The sequence below is a fragment of the Sciurus carolinensis genome, chromosome 6, assembly GCF_902686445.1.
Source record: "Sciurus carolinensis chromosome 6, mSciCar1.2, whole genome shotgun sequence".
Taxonomy (NCBI): Eukaryota; Metazoa; Chordata; class Mammalia; order Rodentia; family Sciuridae; genus Sciurus; species Sciurus carolinensis.
Window position 1 is genome coordinate 54,188,331 of NC_062218.1, and position 25,308 is coordinate 54,213,638.

The 25,308-nt window shown below is 32.6% G+C and overlaps 1 protein-coding gene across 7 annotated transcripts in view; it reads left to right on the forward strand.

The window, feature by feature from the left end:
• The window catches only part of Erbin (erbb2 interacting protein), a 134,513-nt gene that overhangs the window by 56,658 nt on the left and 52,547 nt on the right, over window positions 1-25,308 (forward strand). For all 7 annotated transcript variants that reach the window (XM_047554840.1, XM_047554839.1, XM_047554843.1 and 4 more), the window contains 5 exons: window positions 5,564-5,681; window positions 17,352-17,430; window positions 18,957-19,046; window positions 20,149-20,205; window positions 24,768-24,831. In XM_047554840.1, the coding sequence (XP_047410796.1) occupies window positions 5,564-5,681; window positions 17,352-17,430; window positions 18,957-19,046; window positions 20,149-20,205; window positions 24,768-24,831 (408 nt within the window). The remainder of the gene's footprint in view (window positions 1-5,563; window positions 5,682-17,351; window positions 17,431-18,956; window positions 19,047-20,148; window positions 20,206-24,767; window positions 24,832-25,308) is intronic.

The following is a 25,308-nucleotide window of genomic DNA, read 5'->3' on the forward strand; positions in this document are numbered from 1 at the left end:
ATCCACTTGCAGGCAAAGACAGCCACAGGCTGAAGGGGAAACAGTGGAAATTGATTCACCATGTGAATGGAGATGGGAAGTAAGCAGGAGTAGTAGTTTCTCTGATACCTGATAAAGTAATGTTAATGCCAAAATCAATCAGGAGAGACAAAGAAGGTCATGTTATATTCTACCAAGAAAATATAATGGTAGTAAATATCTGTGCCTCAAATGTTGGTGCACCTAATTACATTAAAAAAAATACTACTTGAATTAAAGCCTCAGATAGACCCAAGTATGATTTCAACTGGGTGATTTCAACACATCTCTTTCACCAATAGATAGGTCATCTGGACATAAACTGAATAAAGACTCTTTCGAACTGAAAAATATAAACCAAATGGACTTGACAGATATCTATAGAATATTTCATCCCACAACAGCCAAATACACTTTCTTCTCAGCAGTTCATGGAACCTTTTACTAAAAAGACCACATTTTAGACCACGAAACAACTTTTTGAATCTTATTGGATCATAATGGGATAAAATTAGAAGTCAAAACCAAAAAAACCTGCAGAAACTTTATAAACACTTGGAGATTGAACAGTACACTTTAGAATGATGAAGGGGTGATGGAAGAAATTGGGAGAAAATAAAAAATTCTTAGTCAAATGAGAATGGTGATACAACATATCAGAACCTCTGAGACACTATGAAGACAGTTCTAAGAAGAAAGTTTCTGATGTCTATATAAGAAAATCAGAAATATCCTTCCAGAACAACCTAATGATATATCTCTCAAGACCTTGAAAAAGAAGAATAATCAATTCTACAATCAGTAGAAATCAATGAAATTGAAAATAAAAAAATACAAAGGATCAGTAAAACAGTTGATTGTTTGAAAAGAAATGCAGTGTGGAACAAGTTCCCAAAGAGATTTTTACTTTTGAAAAAACTTTGGAAGAGCTCTATTTAGATGCTAATCAGATTGAAGAGCTTCCAAAGGTATGATAATACAATCTTTCAAGAATTATCTGTGAAGATTGCTTTGCCTTACAAATTCGATATTCCTTATGTTGCCATAATTCTACCTATATATATATATATATGTATTTCCATTTTTTAATTTGCCCTAAATCATGCCCTAAGCCCTTAGTCAAACTAACCAAAATAAAGAAAAAACCAAAATGAAAAAATCAGAGATGAAAAAGTAGAAATCATCATAGATATCACCAAAATCCACAGGATCATTAAGGACTATTTTGAAAACTTATATACTATAAATTGGAAAACCTAACCTAGAAGAAATGGATATATTCCTAGATACTTATGACCTGCCAAAATTGAGTCAAGAAAGACTTAGAAAACTTAAATGAACCAATAACTGGAAGTCAAATGGAAGCAGTAATAAAAAGCCTTTTACCTAAGAAAAGCCCAGGAGCAGATGAATTCAAGCCCAGGATCAGATGAATTCTCAGCTGAGTTATTTCACACCTTTAAAGAACTAATGCCAGTGTTTGTCAAATTATTCCATGAAATAGAAAGAATTTGGCTTCCAAATTCATTGTGTGAAGCCAGTATTACAGTCATGCCAAAACCAGATAAGGACATATCAAGGAAAAAAAAACTACAAACTAACACACCTAATGATGCACTTAAATGCAAAAATCCTTAATAAAATATTAGCAAGTCATATTCAACAACATTTTAAGAAGATTGTACATTCTGTCCAAGTCGGTTTTATCCAAGCAATGCAAGGATGGTTTAACATGCAAATGTATTTCGTCACATAAATAGAATTAAGGACAAAAATCAATTTGTCATCTCAGTAGATGCAAAGAAAGCCTTCAACAGATTTCAACACCCATTCATGATAAAAACACTGAAGAAATTAGAGATAGTTGAAACCTATCTCACCATCATAAAGGGTATATATGAAAAACCCAAAGCCAAAATTGTAGTGAATGGGGGAAAACTAAAGCATTCTCTTTAAAATCTGGAACAAGACAAGGATGTCTACTCTCATCACTCTTATTTAAAATAGTACTAGAAATTCTAGGTAGAACAATTAATCAAGAGAAGGAAATAAAAGTTATAGAAAAGGAAGAAGTAAAAAATTATCAGTTTGCAGATGATGTGCTCCTAATACTTAGAAGATTCACCAAAAGACTGCTAGAGGTAATAAATTCAGCAAATTAAAAGGTTACAAATCAACATATAAAAATGAATAACTTGCTTAAATATCAAAAATGAATCTGTTGAGAAAGAAATCAGGAAAACAGTCTCATTCATGATAGCCTCAAAAAACAAACAAAACTACCTAGTAATAAATCTAACCAAGGAAACAGAAGACCTCTCGAAGAAAAACCATGTAACATTGAAGAAAGAAACTGAAGAAGATGCAAGAAGATGGAAAGACCTCCCGTGTTCATGGATAGGCAGAATGAATATGGTTCAAATGACCATACTCCCAAAAGCAATATATAGAATCACTGTGGTTCCCATCAAAATGCCAACGACATTTTTCACAGGACTAAAAAACCAGAACAAAACAGTTGTAAAATTCATTTGAAATAATTAAAGATCCAGAATAGCTTAAGAGCAATTCTAAGCCCAAAAAGGCAATGCTGAAAGCATCAGAATACCTGACTCCAAACTGTACTACAGAACTATAGTAACAAAAACTGCATGATGGTATTAGCATAAAAACAGACAGGTAGACCAAGGTACAGAATAGAAGACTCAGAGATAAACCCACTCAGATGCGGTCATCTGATCCTTGACAAAGATGCCAAAAATATACACTGGAGAAAAGACAGGTTTTTTAACAAGTGGTGCTGGGAAAACTGGTTGTCCATATGCAGAAGAATGAGACTAGAATTTTCTCTCTCATCCTGCACAAACGTCAACTCAAAATGGATCAAATACCTAGGCAGGAGTTACATCCAGCATACGGGCACAGGCAAGGATTTTCTGGGTAGGACCCTTAAAGCTCAGGAAATAATGCCAATAGTTAATAAATGGGATGGCATCAAATTAAAAAGCTTCAGCACAGCAAAGGAAACAATCAAGAATGTGAAGAGAACCTACAGAATGGGAGAAAATCTTTGCTAGCTACTCTTCTGACAGAAGATTAATATCCAGAATATACAAAGAACTAAAAAAAAAGTCACACCAAAAAAACAACCCAAATAAATGGGCAAATGAACTAAACAGACACTTCTCAAAAGAAGAAATACAAATGGCCAAATGTAAGAAAAAATGTTCGATCATTAGCAATTAGGTAAATACAAATCAAAACTACACTGAGATTTCATCTCACTCCAGTCAGATTGGCAGCCATCAAGAAACAAACAATAATGAATGCTGGAGAAGATGCGGAGAAAAAGGAGCACCTTTACACTGTTGGTGGAACTGTAAATTAGTGGAACCATAGTGGAAATTGGTGTGGAGATTCCTCTAATTCATAGTAATGGAACTACCATATGACCCAGCTATGTTACTCCTCTGTATTTATTCTAAAGAATACTATAGTGCTACATGCATACCCATGTTTACAGCAGCACAGTTCACAATAACCAAACTATGGAACCGGACTAGGTGTCTATCAACAGATGAATGGGTAAAGAAAGTGTCACATGTATACACAATGGAATTTTTCTTTATTTAACCATAAAAAAAGTGAAATTAAGTTTTTTACAGGAAAATAAGTGGAACTTCAGACCCTTGTTTAAGTGAAACAAGCCAAACTGAGAAGGCCAAGGGTTATTAACTACTTTCTCATGTGAAAGCTACAGAGAAAAAAGGGAAAGAAAGGTGGGGAGGATTTCATGAAAATTGAAGGAGAATCAATAGAGTAGATGAAAGGGACTGGGAGAAGCAAAAGGAAAATACTGGGGAATGATATTGGGCAAATTTATAATGTTATCATGTATATGTATGAATATGTATCAACAAATAACACCATTATGTGTAACTATAATGCACCAATATAAAATTTTGAGAAAATAAAATATTTGTATTTACTTCTAGCATATTATAACTGCTAAGTTAGATAATGAGACTGTACAACTTGTAGACCCTGTAGATTTAACTAGAGAAAGAACTGAAATTAATGCTGCCTTTTTCTAGTTTTCATAAAACATTGATATGCATTTGGGGATAATTGTCATTTTAGTTCCTGCTTCCTGAGTTTATTGTTAAAGCAGCTTTTTAGAGATAGTATTCTGTTTCTTTATTTGAAGTTTGCTTAGAAAGGTTTTGGAGGATTTATTTTGATACCTAGCAGTAAGTGGAAGGAGAAATTTATTGTCATGAAACACTATTAAATTACCATCTTGTTTGTTCGCTAGACTTTTAATGTATTTTTTTCTTTTGCTATTCTGTGCTCAGGTTTCTTGTTTTATTAAAAACAACAACATAGCTTTGTTAAGATCTTTAGCTATCCGAATAACAGTGTTTTTTGAAACTGTGGACCAGAGACTCATTGGTGGCTTATAAAAGAGTTTAGTACACATGGCCAGCATTTTGAAAAATGAACTATATAATTTAGACTGTGACAATTAGAGAATAAAATGGTAGGACACTTGAAGAATTTTCAGATGAAGAAGAAATACTTTTTTTTAGTGTAAGTATGTTCTGTGCAATGGGATGTACTTGTACTAAAAATTATTCATTGATTATTTAAAATTCAAATTTATTTGGGCATCCTGTAGTAAGCTGGCATCCCTAACTATAATATATTAGAAAATAAAGTATGTTGCATATAGCACTTGTTTCTTGAAGTATTTGCATTAGATTTTGGTATGTGTACAAACCTACTGAATGTAAGTGTGCAAAAGCCTTTCTTTCCTGGTGACTAGTAGTAATAACATTTGGAAACTGTGTGGTATCCTAGGTAATTTTAAAGAGAAATCTAAAGGTTGTGGGTAAAATATTAAGGATTTCCGGTTGTGTGTTTAAGAATTAGAATCCTAAGTTGTAGAATTGTGCCTAGTAATTTAGTATTCTTCCTTTTATGTTGTTTTTCAGCAAGTATGAAGACCAAGATGAGTCAAGCTTCCCTAATCACTAGCTGTAGGGTGTCCATCTGGGTGTTGTGTTGAAAAGAAAGGGACTTGCTGTAGTACTTCCGATTCCTTATATATCTAGTTGCTAACAATATTATATTTTTGGAATAATATATTAAATACAGCTTTCATTTTGGAATAAGCCTACTTGAAAGACAAGCTATATATATTATTAAATGTAACAACCCCCTCCCCTCCCCTTTTTTTGATTATTTCAGTAGAGTATATTACCTTACTCTAAAGTGTGTTTAACTTTTCACTTAGGGTAGAAGTATGAGGATGTAAATCAATCATTTTTTTTTTTTTTTAAGATGTGAGTCATTCTAAGTGGTACACATGTAGTCCAGAATAGCTTAAATAGAACAATGAAAGATCTTTTCTGATAATAGTATGGGTATTACTCACTCCATTTAAATGTAACTAATAATAATATTTATTTGTAAAAGGTAATATATAAAATATTTAAGGAAATTTAAAAGATAATCAAAATCCTTTTCTCTCTTTTTTCACTAGCAACTTTTTAACTGTCAGTCTCTACACAAACTGAGTTTGCCAGACAATGATTTAACAGCGTTACCAGCATCCATTGCAAATCTTATTAATCTCAGGGAACTAGATGTCAGCAAAAATGGTAAGGTCTTTTTCCCCTAAATTTCTGTACTTGGGAATATCTTTTATGAAGATTTCTGTTGTTTTCACAAATAAATATAAAAATTCTTTTTCCATTGTAAAGATTTTACAACCTGTTCTATATCAATCAGTAAAATTTAATGTTATAGTCTTGGCTTGGACTTTGTTTTATAAGTATAAAAGCTATGATAAAGCAAGAGGAAAATGTGTGTAAGTTATTTTTAAGTTGTTAACTGTAGTAATCATGTTGTGTAATAGACCTCTTCAGCTTGTTTTTCCCGTCTAATTTAAAGTTTGTGCCTTTTTATCTACATATCCTAATACTCCACAGCCCACACCCCGCCTCCAGTCCCTGATAACTACCATATTACTCTCTACCTCTGTGAGTTTGTCTTTTTAAGATTACATATGAAAGTGAGATCATGTAGTTTTGACTTTCTTTTCTTAACTTACTTAATGAAATGTCCTTTAGGTTTATCCATGTTGTCACAAATAACAGGTTTTCCTTCTTTTTCAAGTTTGAATAGTACTTCATTGTGTATATATGCCACATTTTCTTTCTTCACTTTTCTGTCATTGGACACGTAGGTCAATTCTGTATCTTAGGTATAGAACACAAGATGTTCTGCAGATGTTTCTCTCTCTCCACTCCTCCATAAATATAGTGCAAGAGCTACTATACTGGGCTGCGCCCTGCCCCCCAACCCTCAAATACTTCTTGGACATGCTAATTTAATTTTCTTTGGATATACATGCAGTACTACCATAGTTAGTACTGGGTATATATTTTTAAAAATTCATTTTGAGGAGACTCTGTGCTGTTTTCTGTAATGGCTGTATTAAATTATGTTCCCACCAACAGTATTTGGGGGTTCCCATTTTTCTGAATCCTCATCAACACTTTTGTCTTTTCTTTCCATTACTGGAGATTGAGCAAGGGCTAGGTGAGTGCTCTACCACTGAGCTATACTAGCCCTCTGTTCTCTTTCTGATAATAGGCATCCTAACATGTGTAAAGTATATGTCACTGGGGATTTAATTTGCATTTTTTGATAATTAATAATGTTGAACATTTTTTCATTTTCCTGTTGGCCAATTGTGTGTCTTCTTTTAAGAAATACCTATTTAGGTCCTTCGCCATTTTAAAATCAAGTTGTTTGCTTGCCATTGGTTTGTTTGAATTCTTTACATATTTTGGATATTAACCCCTTATTTAAGAAAAAAAAAATTGTCCAGACCATTGCCAAACTCCAGAGCATTTGAAGCTTTCCCCTTATGTTGTCTTTTCATAATTCTGTAGTTAGAGGTTTTATATTTAAGCCACTAATCTATTTTGAGTTGAGTTTTACATATTTTGTAAAATAAGGGCCTAATTTCTTTCTTCTACATGGGGATGTCCACTTCTCCCAACACTTCTGAAGAGAATGGCCTTTCCCCATTGTGTGTTTTGGCACCTTTGTAAAAACCGAGTTGACCATAAAGTCATGAATTTATTTCTGAATTCTGTTTTGTTCTGTTGGTCTGTGTCTGTTCTTGTGTTAGTACTACATTACTTTAATTACTGCAGTTTTGTGGTGTATTTTTTAGTCAGGGAGTGTGATTTCTGAAGCTTTGTTCTTTTTATTCAACATTGCATTAGCTACTCAGGGTCTTTTGTGAAAAATGTTATTGGAATTTTAATTAGAAATTGCATTGAATTGTAGAACAGTTTGGATAGTGTGGACTTTCTTGATTCAAGGTCAAGAATGTTGATTCTTCCAATCTATGAACATAGGATGTCTTCTACATTTGTTTGTTCTTCCTTAATTTCTTTCATTGTGTTTTATAGTTTTATTAGTGTATTTGTGATTTCAGTGTATGGGTCTTTCATCTCTGATGAAATTTATTCCTAAGGATTTTTTTGTTTTGTTTTGTTTTTGTTTTTTATGGTAACTGTGTTAGTTTAATTTTACTGTGACCAAAATACCTTACAAAAAAAGAGGAGAAAAGCTTATTGAGAGCTCACAGTTTCAGGGGTTCAGTCTGTGGTTGGCCAGTTTCATTACTTTGGACTCTAGGTGAGGCAGAACATCATGGCATAAGGGCATGGTGGAGGAAAGATGCTTACAGAAGCTGGGAAGGAGAGTGGAGGGGGGAGAGGGAGAGAGGGAGTGTGTGAGCATGCGCAAAGCATATGAACACACATTCTTGTGAGCAAAAGACTATACTAGGAGCCAGGGAAAGTATATAATCCCCAGCGGCACACTGTGGTGACCTACTTCCTCTAGCTGTCCTCCCCCCCACCCCCAGTTATCACTCAGTAGTTTGTTCAGACTATTAATTTATCAAATGAATTAATCCAATGAGGAGGTTACAGTTGTCATAATCGAATCATTTCTTCCCCGAACATTCCTGCATTGCTTAACACATGACCTTTTCAGGGGACATTAAAGATCCAAATTGTAACAGTAGCTATTATAAGTGGATTGTTAACAATTTTTTTCCTTTGGATAGATTATTGTTAATATGTAGAATTACCAAAGATTTTTGTGTGTTGTCTTTGTATCCTGCAACTTTACTGGATTTGTTAGTTCTAACAGTTTTATTGTGGAGTCGTTAGGTTTTTCTATGTATAAGATCATGTATGTCATCTTCAAAAAAGGACAGTTAAACTTTTCCCATTTCAATTTGGATGATTTTTATTTTCTTCTCTTGCCTAATTGCCCTGAGTGGAACTTTTAGTGTAGTCGTGTATTGCTTGATCACAAGGCTGTGTGCTAAGAAATATGTCATTAGGTGATTTTGTCATTGTGTGAACATCATAGAGCATACTTAACACAGACTTAAATAATATAGGTCAATGACTTGATGTGGTGGTCTCTTGATGTGATTAAGAGATGTAGTAAACATGAGACGTCTTGAGGCTACTGCCTGAATATCAATACAAGACTTTATTTTTTAATAATTAGGAAGGAGTGCTTATAATCTTACAGAATCACTGTTGTGTTTGCAGTCCATTGTTGTCCAACATTTTGAGGCACATGACTATAATATGTTGAATAGAAATGGCAACAGTGTGCAGCCTTACCTTCTTGCTTATTTTAAAAGAAAAGCTTTCAGCTTTCATGATTGAATGTATGTTAACTGTGAGTTTAACCTATGTGGCCTTTATTCTGTACCTAATTCATTGAGAGTTTTTATCATGAAGGGATGTTGAATTTTGTCAATTGTTTATTTCTGCATCTATTGAAAAATTTTTTCCTTCATTCTGTTAAGGTGCTATGTATCACATTTATAGATTTGCAAATGTTGAAATTATTACTAAGAGTAAACAGTCTTGTTTCATTTGATAATACATTGACAAATATATGGAAAATAGAAGTTAGCTTTTGAAAAAATTAAAAAATGAACATGTATTTCTTTTATAATTAAAAATGAAAGAATCATATACAAATAGATTTTGAATGCTACTGACTTTCAGTAAACACTAAATGCTAAGATATTCAAATAATTCTAACGTTTGGCGAAAATCTTTATAAACGAGTTCCATCAAGTTAGTACAGTAGTACAGCAAATACGTAGTGATTTGAAAATAATCCTTCCTGTATCATTTCTAATGAATTTCATGACTTATTTACAAGTCATTTTAGTACTGATTAAAATAATCATAGTCATTATAGTTTTACAAATTAACAGTTAACTTTGGCAAGTCTGTCTATACACACACACACACACACAAAAAAAAAAACAGTTAAAAAAAAGTATTACATGTATTCATTTGCTAAATCCTAGTTCATAAGAAGCAATTAAGTTGTATGTTTTGTAGAAAAATGATCTTATCAGCACATCTATTTTAAGAAACAAATCCATTTTGAGGGTTTATGATTAATCATAGGTTTAGGTGAAGTTTATAGTGGTTCTTACCCAACAGGTTTTCAAGTTCTCAGTAGCCAATAGATTTTAGCTTTAAAGATAATATTTTATTTCAGCTTTTGTTATTTTTTTTTAAATTTTTAAAACATTTTTTGCGGTACTGGGGATCGAACTCAGGGCCTTGTGCTTACGAGGCAAGCACTCTACCAGCTGAGCTATCTCCCCAGCCCTAGCTTTTGTTATTGAGTCATCTGAGGCTAAAATTTTTCTGTTGAATATGGAAAATTTGTGTTTTTAATTTATAACTTTGTTTATATTTGATTCATTCATAGTGATGTACTTGTCTTTTTTACTCTATTTTAAAAAATTATATTAAAGTAAAATACCTTTATAAAAATTGGAAAAATGCCCACGAGTTTATCAATTGTTTGCATTGTGTCACAGTTGCTTTATTTCTCTTTTTTTGGTGTGTATTTTTAAAATGTGTTCAAGAAAAAGGTACACGTTGTTGCTTTTGTAAAATTTCTTTTTTACTAAATTTATTGAAATTGGAGGTACCACAGACTTCATCCATAGATGTATGCATCTCCCAAGAACAAGGAAATCCTTTCACATAGCCTTAGTATCATTCTCACTCTCCAGAAATTTGGTATCATGTTTTTCTTGTTGCCCTTTTTAGTTCTTTTGCCTCATTTTTCTCCCTTTCAAGTTAGAGATCACATGTAGCATTTAGTTGTTGCATCTTTTTGGTCTTTAAAATCAGGAAAATTTGTCCATCTTTTTCATGACATCGACGCTTTTTAAGAACTCAGGCCAGTTGGGGTGCGTGTGTGTGTGTGTGTAAAATATTTCCCACTCATAATTTTATTTAGGTTAAATAAATGTTGCTGTTTGAAACTTCTTATGGGTAGTGTGAACAATTCTTGTTTCCATCCCTGGGTTGCTTAATACAGTGCCACGCATTGCTTGACAAATCTCAAAGTGAATAAACTTAATGTATTAAAATCATGTCTCTGCATATGTTAGTAGGTAATTCAAGCTGAAGCATTAGATAATTTAAGAATTATCATGACTTTAGAAGCCATCAAGTCTACTCTTCTATCACAAGGGGTTATTTTTTAATCTTTTCCATGTTTTCAAATAGAGATGTTAAAGTATAAGGAAAGAGACTCAAGATAATCAGGATATTAAATTGTATGCATCTGGAAGTGTACATACCTAGTAAGCTTTGTTACCAGTCTTAATAATATGGAAATATTTCTTGACTCAATAATAAAAATGCTTGTACATATACTAAAAACTCAGTAACTCCAGGTTTATTATACTAAAGAAGAATAGTGGAATTATGGCTAAACCCTGGCCTTGCAGCACCATAAATTAATATCCTAGACTTCCATACAACTTTGTAAGGAATTTCATGTTTTTCAGTTATGATGACTTTTATTAGGTCACAGTGTATCTCTTTTAACTTCCTAGTTTCAGCATTCCTTGCTGCTAGTACTGAAAGCCTACTTTAAATGATTCGTTCAGCCCATTAGTGTTTTTGAGTAGTTGGAAATATTTTTATATGATCAAAAGACTCAGAATAAATACTTAGGTATTGTGCCTAAAGAATGACATTAGTGTTTGCTGCCAATAAAATCTTGTAATTTGTTTTGACTAAAAATTAAATGGATTTATTCTTTCTATACGATTGCTTATAATACCTTGCCTTTTCTTGTTCTTTGTAATTTTTCTTCTTTTCATCTTTGATGCCTAAATGAAACTGCACTTCATTGTTAGTGAACAGAGATAGTTGAAGAGAGACAACAATTAACTCATTTGGGGGCTGGGGCTGTAGCTTATTGGTAGAGTGCTTGCTTTGCACATGTGAGGCACTGGGTTCAATCCTTAGCACCACATAAAAATAAGTAAATAAAGATATTGGGTTCATCTATGACTAAAATATTTATTTTTTTAAAAAAAGAACTCATTTTACTTTTAGAGAACTAATTTAATCAACCTGTAATATTTAACCCTAGCATGTATGCCTTTGTAAGCCTACTTTACTGAAAACAAGAATATAGTATACATTTTAGGTTAATATGATTGGGTGTAAGAAATCTGAATTTTTTAGTTGGATTTTTGTTTTTTTCCAATATTGGGAGTTGAACCAGGGTCTACCTTACAGTTGGCAAGTCCTCTACTACTAATATGCATTTCTAGCCCTTTTTATTTTGAGATAGGGTCTTCTTGCTAATTTGCTGAGCCTGGCCCAGAACTTGCAATCCTCCTGCCTCAGCCTGTGGAGTGTATAGGATTACAGGTGTGTGCCTGGCTGTTAGTTGGAATTTTCTGTTAGATAATAAATTGCTTAAAAGAAAGATTAATTATGTTAAGTGAACATAGTGTTCTTCATAGTTTGAAGTTATTAAAATTTTTTAGTATTCACATGACTGCTGTTGCTGTGGATGGATAAGAGTAAGAAAATTAAGATATCATCCATTTTTTTTCTCTATTATAACATTTGATCTTATTAAATATTGAATTAGATATATAACCTTATATCTAATTTCTGGTGTTTTCTGCTTTGAGGTGTTTATATCAAGTTTTAGTCTGTAATATTCAAATATATCTTAATATATCAGGTACAGTTTTGAGATTCATTAGCTATTTTGCCCTTTTTGGAAGGATCCAGAAAACATTGTGGCATACTTTGTTAATAATATTTTCAGCAAACTATGTATTTTAAAACATTTCCATTTGAATTTAAGCATTTAGATTGCCATGGTTTCTGATCTTTTATATAGTTCTTCCTGGGTTTTTCAATTGGACAGGTTAGTGTGGTTTAATGATTAAAACACTTAGGAATAAAAAAATATGTACTCTGTTTTTTGCTTCTGTTTATTGTTCCTATTTTAATATCGGGGAATTAATCTAAGTCTCTATTACTCCATCTGTAATATTGTCACAATTGCCAGGTTGTTAGAAAAATTTTATTTTGTTGGGTCCAGATGACCTCTGTTATAGAGAAGGCTAATAGGTATGATGATTAAAACATTCTGCCAAAGTCGTCGATAGAGAAAGTTGGTGGTGAAAGGAGATAAAAGTTAAGACTATGTAGTTGTTAATTCTCGTGAACACACTGAATAAAAAGACAGGAATTGTAAGATCAAGAAACCAGATCTCTCTCTCTCTTTCTGACCTTTAACTGTTTTTTAAATCATTACAGTAAGCTGATATCCACTTGGCTTCCTACATGTATAGACATACACTCTAGGTAGGAAGTAGTACATTTTCTCCTTAACTGTAGTAGCACACATTTTCCTAGCCAACCTAAACAACATGCTAATGGTTTCAGATGTAATGCAAACCCTCACTATTCTCTTCATAGTAACTTGAACTTAGAATGAGAAAGTCAGGTTTTGCTGACAAATTTCACTTGCTTACTTTATTTCTGGCTCTTTAATTCAATGCAGTATTTATCATCTTTTAAGTACATACATGCCTACAAACATCTACCCCAGGGTTGAAGAGACCTGTTAAATACATTTTTGTGTTCTTATTGCAGATCTTTTTTTTTTTTTTAAGTTTTTTTTTTTTTAAATATATTTTTAGATGTTGATAGGCCTTTATTTATTCATTTATTTTTATGTGGTGCTGAGGATTGAACCCAGTGCCTCACACATGCTAGGCAAGTGCTCCACCACTGAGCCACAACTCCAGGCCTGCAGATCTCTTTCTGGTGTAGGAATTCTGGAAAGGGTAACCAAGGCCTTTCTTTTTAATTGAGTCTAAAAGCCCAGAAAGAGTGAATTTTAAGTTTGTAGGTAAAGCAGAAGGCAATTCTTTGAGCCTGAGGAAATCTAATAATTGGAAACAAGGGCATGAATGTGGAAAGAAAAGCCCAAAGAATGAGCCCTGGTTGTACCCCAACATTAAGAGATCTGAAGAACAGGAGAAAGGTACAAAAGACAATGAGAAAAAATACTACTGTGGGAGAAAGAAAATGTTTTCCTTTCTATATTTTAATTTTTCATAAAGGGGACCTTGTCATCATATTTATAGTTCTTAGCATAGTGTCTGATACTTTGTGTGCCTTTGATACATATTTGCTGAGTAATAGAGGAAAGTATACTGAAAGTATCTTTCAGTTTGAGGTACCTAAACAAAATCTAATGGGCATTTAAAAGTCCTATGTGGAATTAAGAAGGCGAGCAAATTAGAGATACAGATTTAGAATCAAGCAGCGAACATGGTAGAAATTGAAGTCAAAGCTAGCAATTTGCATAAATATTTTAAAGCTTCTGATTTAGGGGAAAACTGTTATTCTACCTAAAAGCTAGTGGTGATTTATAGTTAGTTAATTTCATCAGCATTGGTTGATTACTTTTTGTAAACTATGTGTTATGGAATAAAGTACTTTAAAATATGAAAAATATACAATATTCATTTGTATATGAAGATGATATAAACATTAATTTTCATTACATAATACTAAACTAATAAATACATTTTTAGTGATTATAATATTACAGGTTGAGCATCCCTACTCTGAAATTTGTATTTGAAGTGTTCCAAAATCTGGCTTTTTTTTTTTTTTTTTAATGAGTTCCAACATAATGCCATGAGTGGAAAATTCCACTCCTGACTTAATGTGATGGATTGCAGTAAAAGCATATAAAATTTTAAAAAATATTATCTGAAATTACCTTCAGGCTATAGATAAAAGGTACATATGAAGCACAAATGAATTTCATATTTATACTGGTTCACTCCCCATGCAAATATTCCAAAATCTGGGGGGGAAAAAGGCTGAAATCCAAAGAATTTTTAAGGTAAGTGATGCTCAACCTGTACTTATTCTGACAGGTTCTGTCTTAGATGTTGGAAATACAGAGATGAGTAAGATAAAAGGGACCACTACATTTACAACTTACTGTTTTTGAGAGATTGCAATTCTTGTTTTTTTAACACTATTTCAAATTATATATGTTTTGTTTGTCCAAACACAAAGAAAAACAATTAACATAATTGTTCTAATTTTGGGACTGTGACTTTCTCCTTAAAAACTTGTATTTTGTATGTAAAATCACAATTGTTCATTGAATTCAAATAAAAAATTAATATGTTAACAGTTGCATCTGGTTAATTTTTTTTTATATTATTGTGGGAACATTCACCATTTTAGCATTTTCAAATTTATGCCTTTTGGTGCACTTTTGTTTCATCATCACCACTGTATAGTTCTAGAGTGTTGTTGTCATCTTAGAAGGAATTCCTGAACCCACTAACCAGTCATTCCCCATTCCAGTTTCTCTCAGTACCTTGTAACCATTTATTTGCTTTATGTTTATAAGGATTTGTTTATTGTGAATATTTCATATGAATTCAATCATGTATAATACATGACCTTATTTTGTATGATTGCTTTCTCCTCACATAGTGTTTTCAAGATGCATCTATGTCATACCATGTATTGATATTCCATAATACCACATTTCATTTATTCATTCTCTTTATCCATTCATTTGTTGATGGACATTGGATTATTTCTATTTTTGGCTGTTGTAAATAATTCTATGAGCATTCATGTACAAGTTTTTGTTGGAACATGTTTTTAATTTTCCTTGGTGCACAGGAGTAGAATTCCTGGGTCATAGGGTAATTCTATGTTTAACATTTTTAGGAGCCATTTTCCACAGCCATTTTCTGTTCCTGTCACAGTGTATGTAGTTCCCTATTTTTCCATGTTCTCATCAGTGCTTGTTCATTTCACATAACTATTTAGTTGTCAGGTCTCTTAGGCCTTCTCTCCTCTTGAGTGGTTTCTAACACCTCCTATGTTTCTTTTGAAGATTACTGGCCATTTTTTAAATAGAAGTTCTCTTAATTTGGGTTTGTTTGATGCTTGGTTATGTTTAAATGTAGGTTTTATGTTTTTGGCAAGTATACATTGTTTCTCAGGGCATTTCAGACAAGTTGCCATGTGATAATTGATGTTAACTGGCGATGCTGACTTTGAAAAATGTTAAGGTGGTACCTGTCAGATTCAATCAATTTTTCCTTTTATAATTGATAAGGGCTGGGGATATATCTCAGTTGGTAAAGTGCTTGCCTTGCAAGCACAAGACCCTGGGTTCAATCCCCAGCATCACAAGAAAAAAAAAAAAAAAAGAGTACAATTGATAAGTATCTTGTAGAAAGAATCTTTGAGACCACAATAGTGTCCTATTTATTTATTTTTTTTTACACACTAATTTTGGCATCCATTGGTGAGGGGTTTTGTTCTGTTTTATTTTATTTATTTATTTAATTATTTTTATTTTGTGTGTGTGTGTGGTGCTGGGGATTGAAGCCAGGGCTTTGTGCATGCAAAGTAAGCAAACACTGTACCAACTGAGCTGTATCCCCAGCCCCTCCTCTGGTTTGTTTTTGGTACTGTTGGCGATTAAACCCAGGACCTTGCACCACATGCTAAGCGTACACACTGTCACTGAGCTAAACACCCAGCTTATTGATGAGTTTTGATTGAAGTAGTTATTACTGTGGTTTGTTAGTTGGTGATTTTGCATCATTCATTTTTCATCACCTGAAACTCTATACATGGCATTATGGTAAGCTTACTTAGAATTATCTAGTGATGATAAAGTTGAAATGGTCCTAAACTTAAAAGGGTGACAACCCTGTTGGATAATCATATTATGTTCGTGGAGGAATGAATCTTTTTTAATTAACAGGCAATATAAAATTTATATTTGAAATTTTAAAAAAGTTATTGATTAGCATTTCTCTGGTAAAGATTAGAACAGTGAGTGCTGTTTAAAGTTTTCTGTGGACTAGTGCTAGTTTACCAGTTATTTGTTGCTGTATTTTTGCTGTGATAACTTTAGGAAATGAGTAGGTGCCTAGAATCTTCTACCAAAATTTGACATCATAATACTTATATCATATTTTGCAAATGTATTGGTCTCTAACAGAGTGGGAATTTTTAAAAACTTACTTACCCCTCTGACTTATAAAACATTTGGCCTAAAAGGATACTCCAAGGGTTAGGGATATAGCTCAGTGGCAGAGTGTCTTCCTAGCATGCATGAGGCCCTGAGTTCAATCTGCAGTACTACCCCTGACTTTCCCCCAAAAAATTGTAAGTAGAAGCCTACTGTAAAGTTGAAATGTTGAGTAGATCTCTTAAAATACACATCATAGTGTGCAGAAATCATTATGTTCCTTAAGCACTTATGTTGAGTGTGCTAATGGATTATGTGAAGGAAAAAGACTAAGAAAAGAGAGGAATGTTAAAAAGGGAAAAAGAAGATAGATGCAGGAAAGAGAAATGTGTTATTGTTATATGTGGACAGTATTGCCTTCAGGCATATCTGTGGGCATATGTGAGAGATTTTTCAACTCTCATCTGCAGCTTTGTTTTCAGCTTTGTTTGTTTATGTATATGAGGGGCCAGTTCAGTCTGGATCCTAGTGTTTAAAAAGCTATCCTTTATGTGAGAAAAACAGAAAGAATGTTAAATGTTGTGCATTTTGTGTCCTTATCACATAGAGAAGGTACTAATTTTCAGTAGTGCTAAGAGAAGGAAAGGAAGGAAAATCAATTTAAGTAATTAGCAGTTATATAGAGGCCAAGGAAGGAAAAATGAACTAGAAAAGAGAAATTGTTGTGGAGGTAGTTCTATTTGGTTCTCATTGGTGGTATCAGTTTGTCAAGTTCCTGCTTAGTTGGCAAGTTATTCTCAGAATCTGCAAGGTATATGTTAATTATTATTGTTTATTTGTTTTGGTCTTTGTAATACATTGTTTTAATTTGATTATTATTTGTGTTTTAGGAATACAAGAGTTTCCAGAAAATATAAAAAATTGTAAAGTTTTGACTGTTGTGGAGGCCAGTGTAAACCCAATTTCTAAGTAAGTTATTCTCAGTTGAATTATGTGGTTTTTTAAAAAAATAAAACAATTTTGAAGCACTAGTAGAATATTACTTTACATATTAAAATGCAAAATTTATGTCACTCTTAAAGCTATACAAAGGTAAAGTTTTAGAATAAAAAATGAAACTTTTAAACAGTCTTTCTATATTTAATATTACGGATGTAAATTTGTTATAAATTTGAGATCAAAAAGATAATACAAGTATTTTTAATTCAGATCTCACAGATCAGAAATGAGATTAGAATCTGCCAGGTTTCCTCACTTTTTATACAGTGCCAAAATGTGTCTTCTTTGGAATCAGATGTGTGACTTTTGTGTGTGACACTCAAACTTTTGAAAATAATAAAAGAAACTAAAGGTCAAGAAGGCAAAATAACAAACGAAACAAAATATGTGTGATTGGTTGTGATGTATACCAGAGGTTATAAATGTACTTTTATGATGGTAATGACTGTAAACAAAGTTTTCTTGACCCCAAAGTTGGTAAGTTTTACAAAAATGGAATGGTGAAGGTAGAAATGGACTGAATCATAGCTTAGTATATATAGCTAAGCTGAAAGTTGAAACCAGCTTTCATGTACTATCTTACTGTACTTCTTGGAAAGGTTTTCTGAACACACAGTTACTTCACTTGGCATGTGAGGTAACAGAAAAATAAGATAAGTCAAAGTCTGCTGTGTCTTAATGCATAAGGATTTTATACTTGTGAAAATCCATGGCAAACACAAAAAGAAGGATATATATACTCTTCATATGAAAATAATACTCTGGCATCAAGTTCTACATCTGTATCCTGTTTCATAAGCAAGAAGAAATAGAAAGTAATACATGTAGATTCTTACATGGCCTTAATTATTTTTTATTTGCTCATGGAATTCTAAACCTTAATTATTTAGGGGCTAAATGTTGGCAATCAAAATAATCTTAAACCAGTGGTTTCCACCGGAGTCTGTTTTTACCCCAGGGAACATTTGGCAATTTTTGGAGACATTTTTGATTTTCACTGTGGGGGTTGGGGTGTGCACACACATGCTCACTATTGGCATCTAGTTGGTAGAGTCCAGGGGTCACAGTTAAACATCCTACAGTGTACAAGGCAACTTTCTCACAATAAAGAATTGTTCTGCTCAAATGGTCTCTGCCTAGGTTTTGAAACACCTTTAGTGCTTTGACTTGATGTTAGAGAAGGTGAATTTGAAGGGTACCTGCTGTTTTCATGGTTATGTCTATATTTCTTTGTGTTATGGCTCATTCTTGGTTAACTTGGTGCAGATTTTATGTTACCAAGACAAATATTACCTCACTTTCTCTTACCAAAGAGATGAAGTTACAAACATTGAAGTGGACATAGTATTACAAAAGGCAAATCTTAATTTGAGGGTCACTAATGATAGTAAAGAGGTGATATTTTCTGTTGAGAAAACGTCTTCATTAGACAGATTCTTGTGCAGGCTGAAATTGTATATATGAAATTAATTTAAATTCTGATATATTTTATATAGGCTCCCTGATGGATTTTCTCAGCTGTTAAACTTAACCCAGTTATATCTGAATGATGCTTTCCTTGAATTTTTGCCAGCTAATTTTGGCAGGTAAATTATAGTTTCTTTTAAAAAACATTAATTGTTAGCTTTTGTTGTTTATAAAACTATAAGGTACTTTAGTAATAACATGTTATAGTTTCATAGGCTCTTCTTTTATAATTATCTCCAAGTATTGATTTTTTTTTCTTTTTGCAGTACTGAGGATTAGACCTCTTCCCCTTTTTATTTTTTATTTTCAGACAGAGTCTCAGTAAGTTGTCAAGGCTGATCTAGAATAGGCAATCCTCTTGTTTTAATGTCTTGAGTACCAAACTTGTCATTTTTATAGTTTCTTTGAATCTTGTTATTTCTCTTCAAATTTATTTTCAGTGAGAGTTTAAAACTAAAAAAGTGGTTTTTAAGGTGGTAAAAAACAAAGTTTTCATAGGGATAGTATGTGTATATTCGAGATACTGAATGCTATATTCTTGGTATTTATTAACGTAAAAACTTTTGCTATTTCCCATTGAATCAAAATTTTTGAGAAAACTGTTTCTGGTTTACCAGTATGTGTTTACTTATATCTCTCTGCACCATCCCCCAAGTCCCTGAGTAATTTTCTTAAAAACAAATGAATTAATGAATAATAGGTATCAAGTTATTGCATTTAAATTAATTACTGGCAAAAGTGTTAGCAAACTAAACATTAATTTTGTGGTTATCTTTTGTCTAAAACAGTATACTTTTTAGATTCCTCTTCTGTATCTGGTTTAATCTGCTAATTTTCCCTATTTTTTAGTGAATTGGATATTGCTGAATTGTCAGCAGATTTCTCCTCCTTCATGGCCTTATGGGTCCCTTATTTATCTCTTCTCAGAGCTATACTCTAGAGTTGCATTATTGTTCTTAAATAAACAGTTTTGTGGATATTTTTAGTGGAAGGCATGGAATATGCTCTAGGATTATTTACTTAGGGAAATCACTGTGTCCCTTTGAGGATATCTAAAAGCCTTTTCCCCCTTTCTTAACAGTATTTTTTTTATTCCCTGTAATATTTTATGTTATTCCACACATAGTAATTATGCAGTTAATGTGGGTAGTTTTAAACTCTTCAGATATGGCATTATTAAATTTTTTGTTGTAGATACTTGACTTGTTCTTTGTTTTGCAGATTAACTAAACTTCAGATATTAGAACTTAGAGAAAACCAGTTAAAAATGTTGCCTAAGTAAGTAAAGGTGCTTTGCTTTTGAAAATTCAATTTTGAATTTTTAATCCATATGCCCCAAAAAGAGTTAGATATTTATTATCTAAAATGTGAGTGAAAAAAAAAAAAAAAAAAGTAATTTTTGAGTGCAAGTTATTTTTAAAGACTTATATTTGTGGTGATTGTATTTTTATAATTCCTGATGTTAAGTTTCAAAATATGTCTGTTGGTGATTTCATAGCTCTCTGAGGCATAATCTTTTGTGTAATACAAAAGTCAAATAATAAGTTTGTAAGAAAAGAAAAATTAAGTTTGTAAAGTCAACCAGAGTCCTAAATAGAGATCCAAGTTCTTACACTAGAGCCCATACATATCACTCATTAAGAGAGATCTGTATGGTCTTCATTGAAGCCTGATAACTGTAAAACTTGACTGTCTGACTTTCTCATCTGTTTAAATGAGAAATTGGGTGATTGATTCTCTTACTGTAAGCTAACACCAGGAAGAGTTGGCAGTGTAAGAGCAAATGTGAAGATGAAACTATTTTTTAAAAAGTCTCAAAATGCACTGAATTCTTTGTTGATTTATTTAAAAAAATGTCTTAAAACACCTTGAATACATTGCTATATATATCATATAAGGCTTGGCAAGCTACGGTTCATGATTAATTATGGCCCATTGTCCATAATTGCAAATAAAGTTTCATTGGAACATAGCCATATTCATTAATTTACTTATTACCTCTGGCTGATTTTGCTCTCTAGTGGTTTAGTTCAATAGTTGTGACAAAGACCTTATCACAGACCCTAAATTATTTACTATCTGGTCTTTTATAGAAAAAAATTTCTTAATTATTATTAAAATAGGATCATTAAGACTTAATTATTACTTTTTGAGGATCAAAACATCTTCAGTTACCCCAGGAGTTAGTTGTTCTGTACTCAGCTTTGATGGCATCATATTCATATCTGTTACAGTATTTGCCACATCATATATTTGGTTTTATATATGTACCTTTCTTCTTCCCTGACCAACATGTAAATGTGCATGTGTGTCTTTTCCCCACATGATTGTAAGTTGAGGACAGAGTTCATGTCTAGTTTTTTTTTTTTCTTTTTCCCCAAATGATAGTTTGTTTTAGATATTTGTTCAGTGAATGAATGACGTTTCTATTGATGGTTGTGAATGTAAATTAAAGTAAGAATTACCATATTAAATTTTAAAAAGTCTATGTATTTTACCAGTTTGGTACTGGCTTAGCTCAAAACTTGACTGGTTTCTAAGAGACCTGAATAACAGTATATAAATTGTTTACTGTTATAACTAAACCTATAATTAATGTGCATTGTTAGTCAGCTTTCTGTCACTGTGACAAAATACCTGAGATAAACAACTTATAAGGAGGAAAGGTTTATTTTGGTTCAGGTTTCAGAGGTTTTAATGCATGATTGGTCTCATGGGTTTTGGGTCTGTGGTGAGGAAACACACTGTGGTGAGAGTGCATGGTGGAACAAAGCTTCTCACTTCATGGTGTCTGGGAAGCAGAGAGAAAATAGGATGAGGTCAGGATTCCAGCATCCTCTTGTGGTTTATACCCATAATCCCAGCTACTTGGGAAGCTGAGGTTTGCTATGACAAGTTCAAGGCTAGCCTGGGCAACTTAGTGAGACCTTGCTTGTCTCAAACAAACATGTTACAAAGACAGGGCCAGGTACAGCTCAGTGGTAATGCTTGTGTAGCATTTGTGAGGCCCTGAGTTGGACATAACTATATGCCCAACAGGCATGCCACCAATAACCTGACTTCCTTCTACCAGGCCCACCTCCTAAAGGTTCCACTACCTCCCAATTGTGCTGCAGGCTAAGGACCAAGCCTTCAACAGGTGGGCCTTTAGGGGACATTTAAGGTCCAAACACGGTCTGATACCATAGGTAATTCACTGATTTTAACTCCTTTTAGATATTCAGATCAGGCTCTATCAATAAACTTGATGATATAATTCTGTCTTCCTTTATAAGATTTATGATTAAAACCTTTGAGACCTCAAAAAATATAAAACTATAGTTTTAAATATTAGGAAAGTCACGTGCATTCAGATTATATGTCTGGACATTTTTATAATTAGAATTTTAACAGGAAGACCTATAGTTTTACATATGTTGTTAAGTGCAAATTAATTACTGCTTAAAGAATTTGTGAGCACTCTGCCAGAAACACAAAAACTTAAGTTCTTCCTGTGAGACAGAAGAGAAGGTAAAATGAGATAAATACAATGAATTTTAAACATAGATGACAGGAAATTTGAGGGATACTATTTCCATTTCCTCCTTGAATTAGTAAGCCAGATCTTAATCTAAAATGAAATTTTATTTCTGAGATAGATAGATAGATAGATAGATAGATTCTTATGTTCATTCATACATACAATGAGTTGAGCCCAAGACTTTGCAGACTAAAGCAAGCAGTACCACTGAGCTCTAACTAACCCTCTGGGGTTTTTGTTTGTTTGTTTTTTTGATGATGCTGGAGATTGAATCCAGGGCTTCATGCTTGCTAGGCAAATTCTGTACTATTAAGCCACATCCCAGCCCCTGACCTTCTTTTTTTATTGTTGGTAGTGGTGTTGGTGTTTGTTTTGAGACAGGCAAGGTCTCACTGTGCTGTTGAGGCTGACCTTGAACTTGTGATTGCCTTCCTTAGCCTTCCAAGTAACTGGGATTACAGGAAGTGCTATGCCAGCCAGTTACCAGTATTAACTACAGAGATTTGAGGTGGAGATACTTTTTTTGTTGTTGCAGTTTATTTTCTCTTTATTGTTACATATCTGTATCATTCACATTTTCCTAAAGGTTTCTTAAAAAAATTTTTTTAGTTGTAGGTGAACACAATACCTTTATTTTATTTATTTAATTTATTTGGTCTGAGGATCAAACCCAGTGCCTCATATGTGCTAGGCAAGCGTTCTACCACTGAGCCACAACCCCATCCCCTCCTAAATGTTTTAAATCTTAATTTTTCTTAGATATTGTCTGTAATTCAGTTTTTCAAATGCACTGACTTCATTTTTATACCCCTTCTGAAACTATTTGCTTTATTTTTACAAATTGCCTCCATTATTATTATGTGTTCAGTTGCTACACATGAATTTTCTCTTGTCATAATAATGTCAAAACAAGAAATGGATGATTTTGTTTTGTTCTTTGAATATTCCTCCCTCCTCACAGCCCTCTTTTTTTTTTTTTTCTCAAAAACTCTACCTGAAATGGTAATTTGAACATACAAGCTTAATATCATAGCATGTGATTTTATGCATATGGAGAAAATTCCTGGAGGAAATTCTTTTGCTTTTTTATGCTTTTCCCTTTGCTACAGCTTACTTCTAGCTTTTCTGAACCAGAGATATGCATATGGAAAATAGTGCTGTAGTACCTTAGAATAGGAATTCAGTAAATCTAAGTTAAAGAGGCTTTGAGAAAATTTGGCATTTTGGGATGAATTGAATTAAAGGGGCAATGATGAAATAAAGGTTGGAGAAAAAACTTCATTTTAGGCCATAACATAAATTATGATGTGGATTCTTACATTTTTTAAATTAAAAAGCTGAAACAATATTTGAACTAATTTTTAACATTAATTTTTGTTTGTTAAATGTTGAGAGAAAAATATTTTGTTGTTTTGTCATAATGTAAGATGCCTTTGTGCTTTAAACGAAATTCATTTCTAAAATGTTAGCATATGACTGTATAGTACTAATGATAGCAGAAATATAGTTGTTATGTTGTTTTGTCATGTCCTACAAAGTCATTAATGTGAAGCTGCTTATGGGCAGTTTAGAGCATCTCCATAGATTAAGTAACGGGTTTTTCTAAAAATAGCAATTTAAGAGCATAAATACACATTTGAATTAATTCGTCGTTACTTTCAAAAGGTACCTTTGTGGAAGGTAATATAAAAGTAAACACTTTATTTCATCACAAAACCAGTATGGACATTTTTCTAACTTTTAGTCGGTGAGAAGTGTTGTAAAGTGGGAAGTTAAAAATGGTATATTATTGCTTTAAAATAATCTATGAACTCTAAAATTCAAAACCTATATTTTGAATTTTATTGGATTTAGCTTGAACATGTGAGGAACAATATATTATTCTTAGCATTTTGAAAACTAATTTTCAGAGTTATAGTTACCTAAAAGTGTTAAGAAAAAGACTTGTCGAAATTACTTTTAGTGAATGAATATGTATTTACCAAATATTCACTGAGATACACACACACACACACAATATGAAAATTTGTTCTGTTAAAAAATGAAAACCCATTATTCATTTTCTGACCTGTGACTTTAAGTTCATTGTAGTTGCTTAATTGAAATTAAGACTTATGAGAAGCCAAAATTAGAGAATATTCAGTAAATTCATTTTTTCTAGGAAATATTGACTTACATTGTTTTAGAAAATTAACATTTTTGTCAACATATGAAAGCCTGTGCTTCCTTATATTAGCACGCATTGACTCTGAAATTTGAAATCATCCATGTAATTTGATATTTTTGTATAGTTAATTCTTTATTACTCCATTGTGAATAGAACCATGAATAGACTGACCCAGCTGGAAAGACTGGATTTGGGAAGTAATGAATTCACAGAAGTGGTAAGTTCTCAGTAATCTCATTCTCTGTAAGCCTTATATGTGATCAAGGGTAAAATGTGAAAATTCAAGTATTTCCCTTAAAAATTGAATTAAAGTATACATTTTTTGAGGTATAAGATATGAAAATTCTGCAGGGTGTGTGTGTGGCATAACTTGTAATCCCAGTAACTTGAGGCTGAGGCAGGAGGATCAGTTAGCAAGACTATGTCTCAAAAAAATGAAAGGGCTAGTGATAAAACTCAGTGGTAGTGCTTATCTAGCATATGCAGGGTCCTGGTTTCAGTCCACAGTCCAGAAGGCGGGGGATAGGAAGATAAATATGGAAGTTCTTAACCTGAACTTTCCAGATACATAGATAAGTCTGAAAAAAGTCTGACTAAAATATGAAATTAATGAGAGGTCCATGGGAAAGATAGCCAAAAGTTTTTAGCATAGGAAGCAAAAAATTTAAGAAATAAAAAAAAATCATTCTCAAAT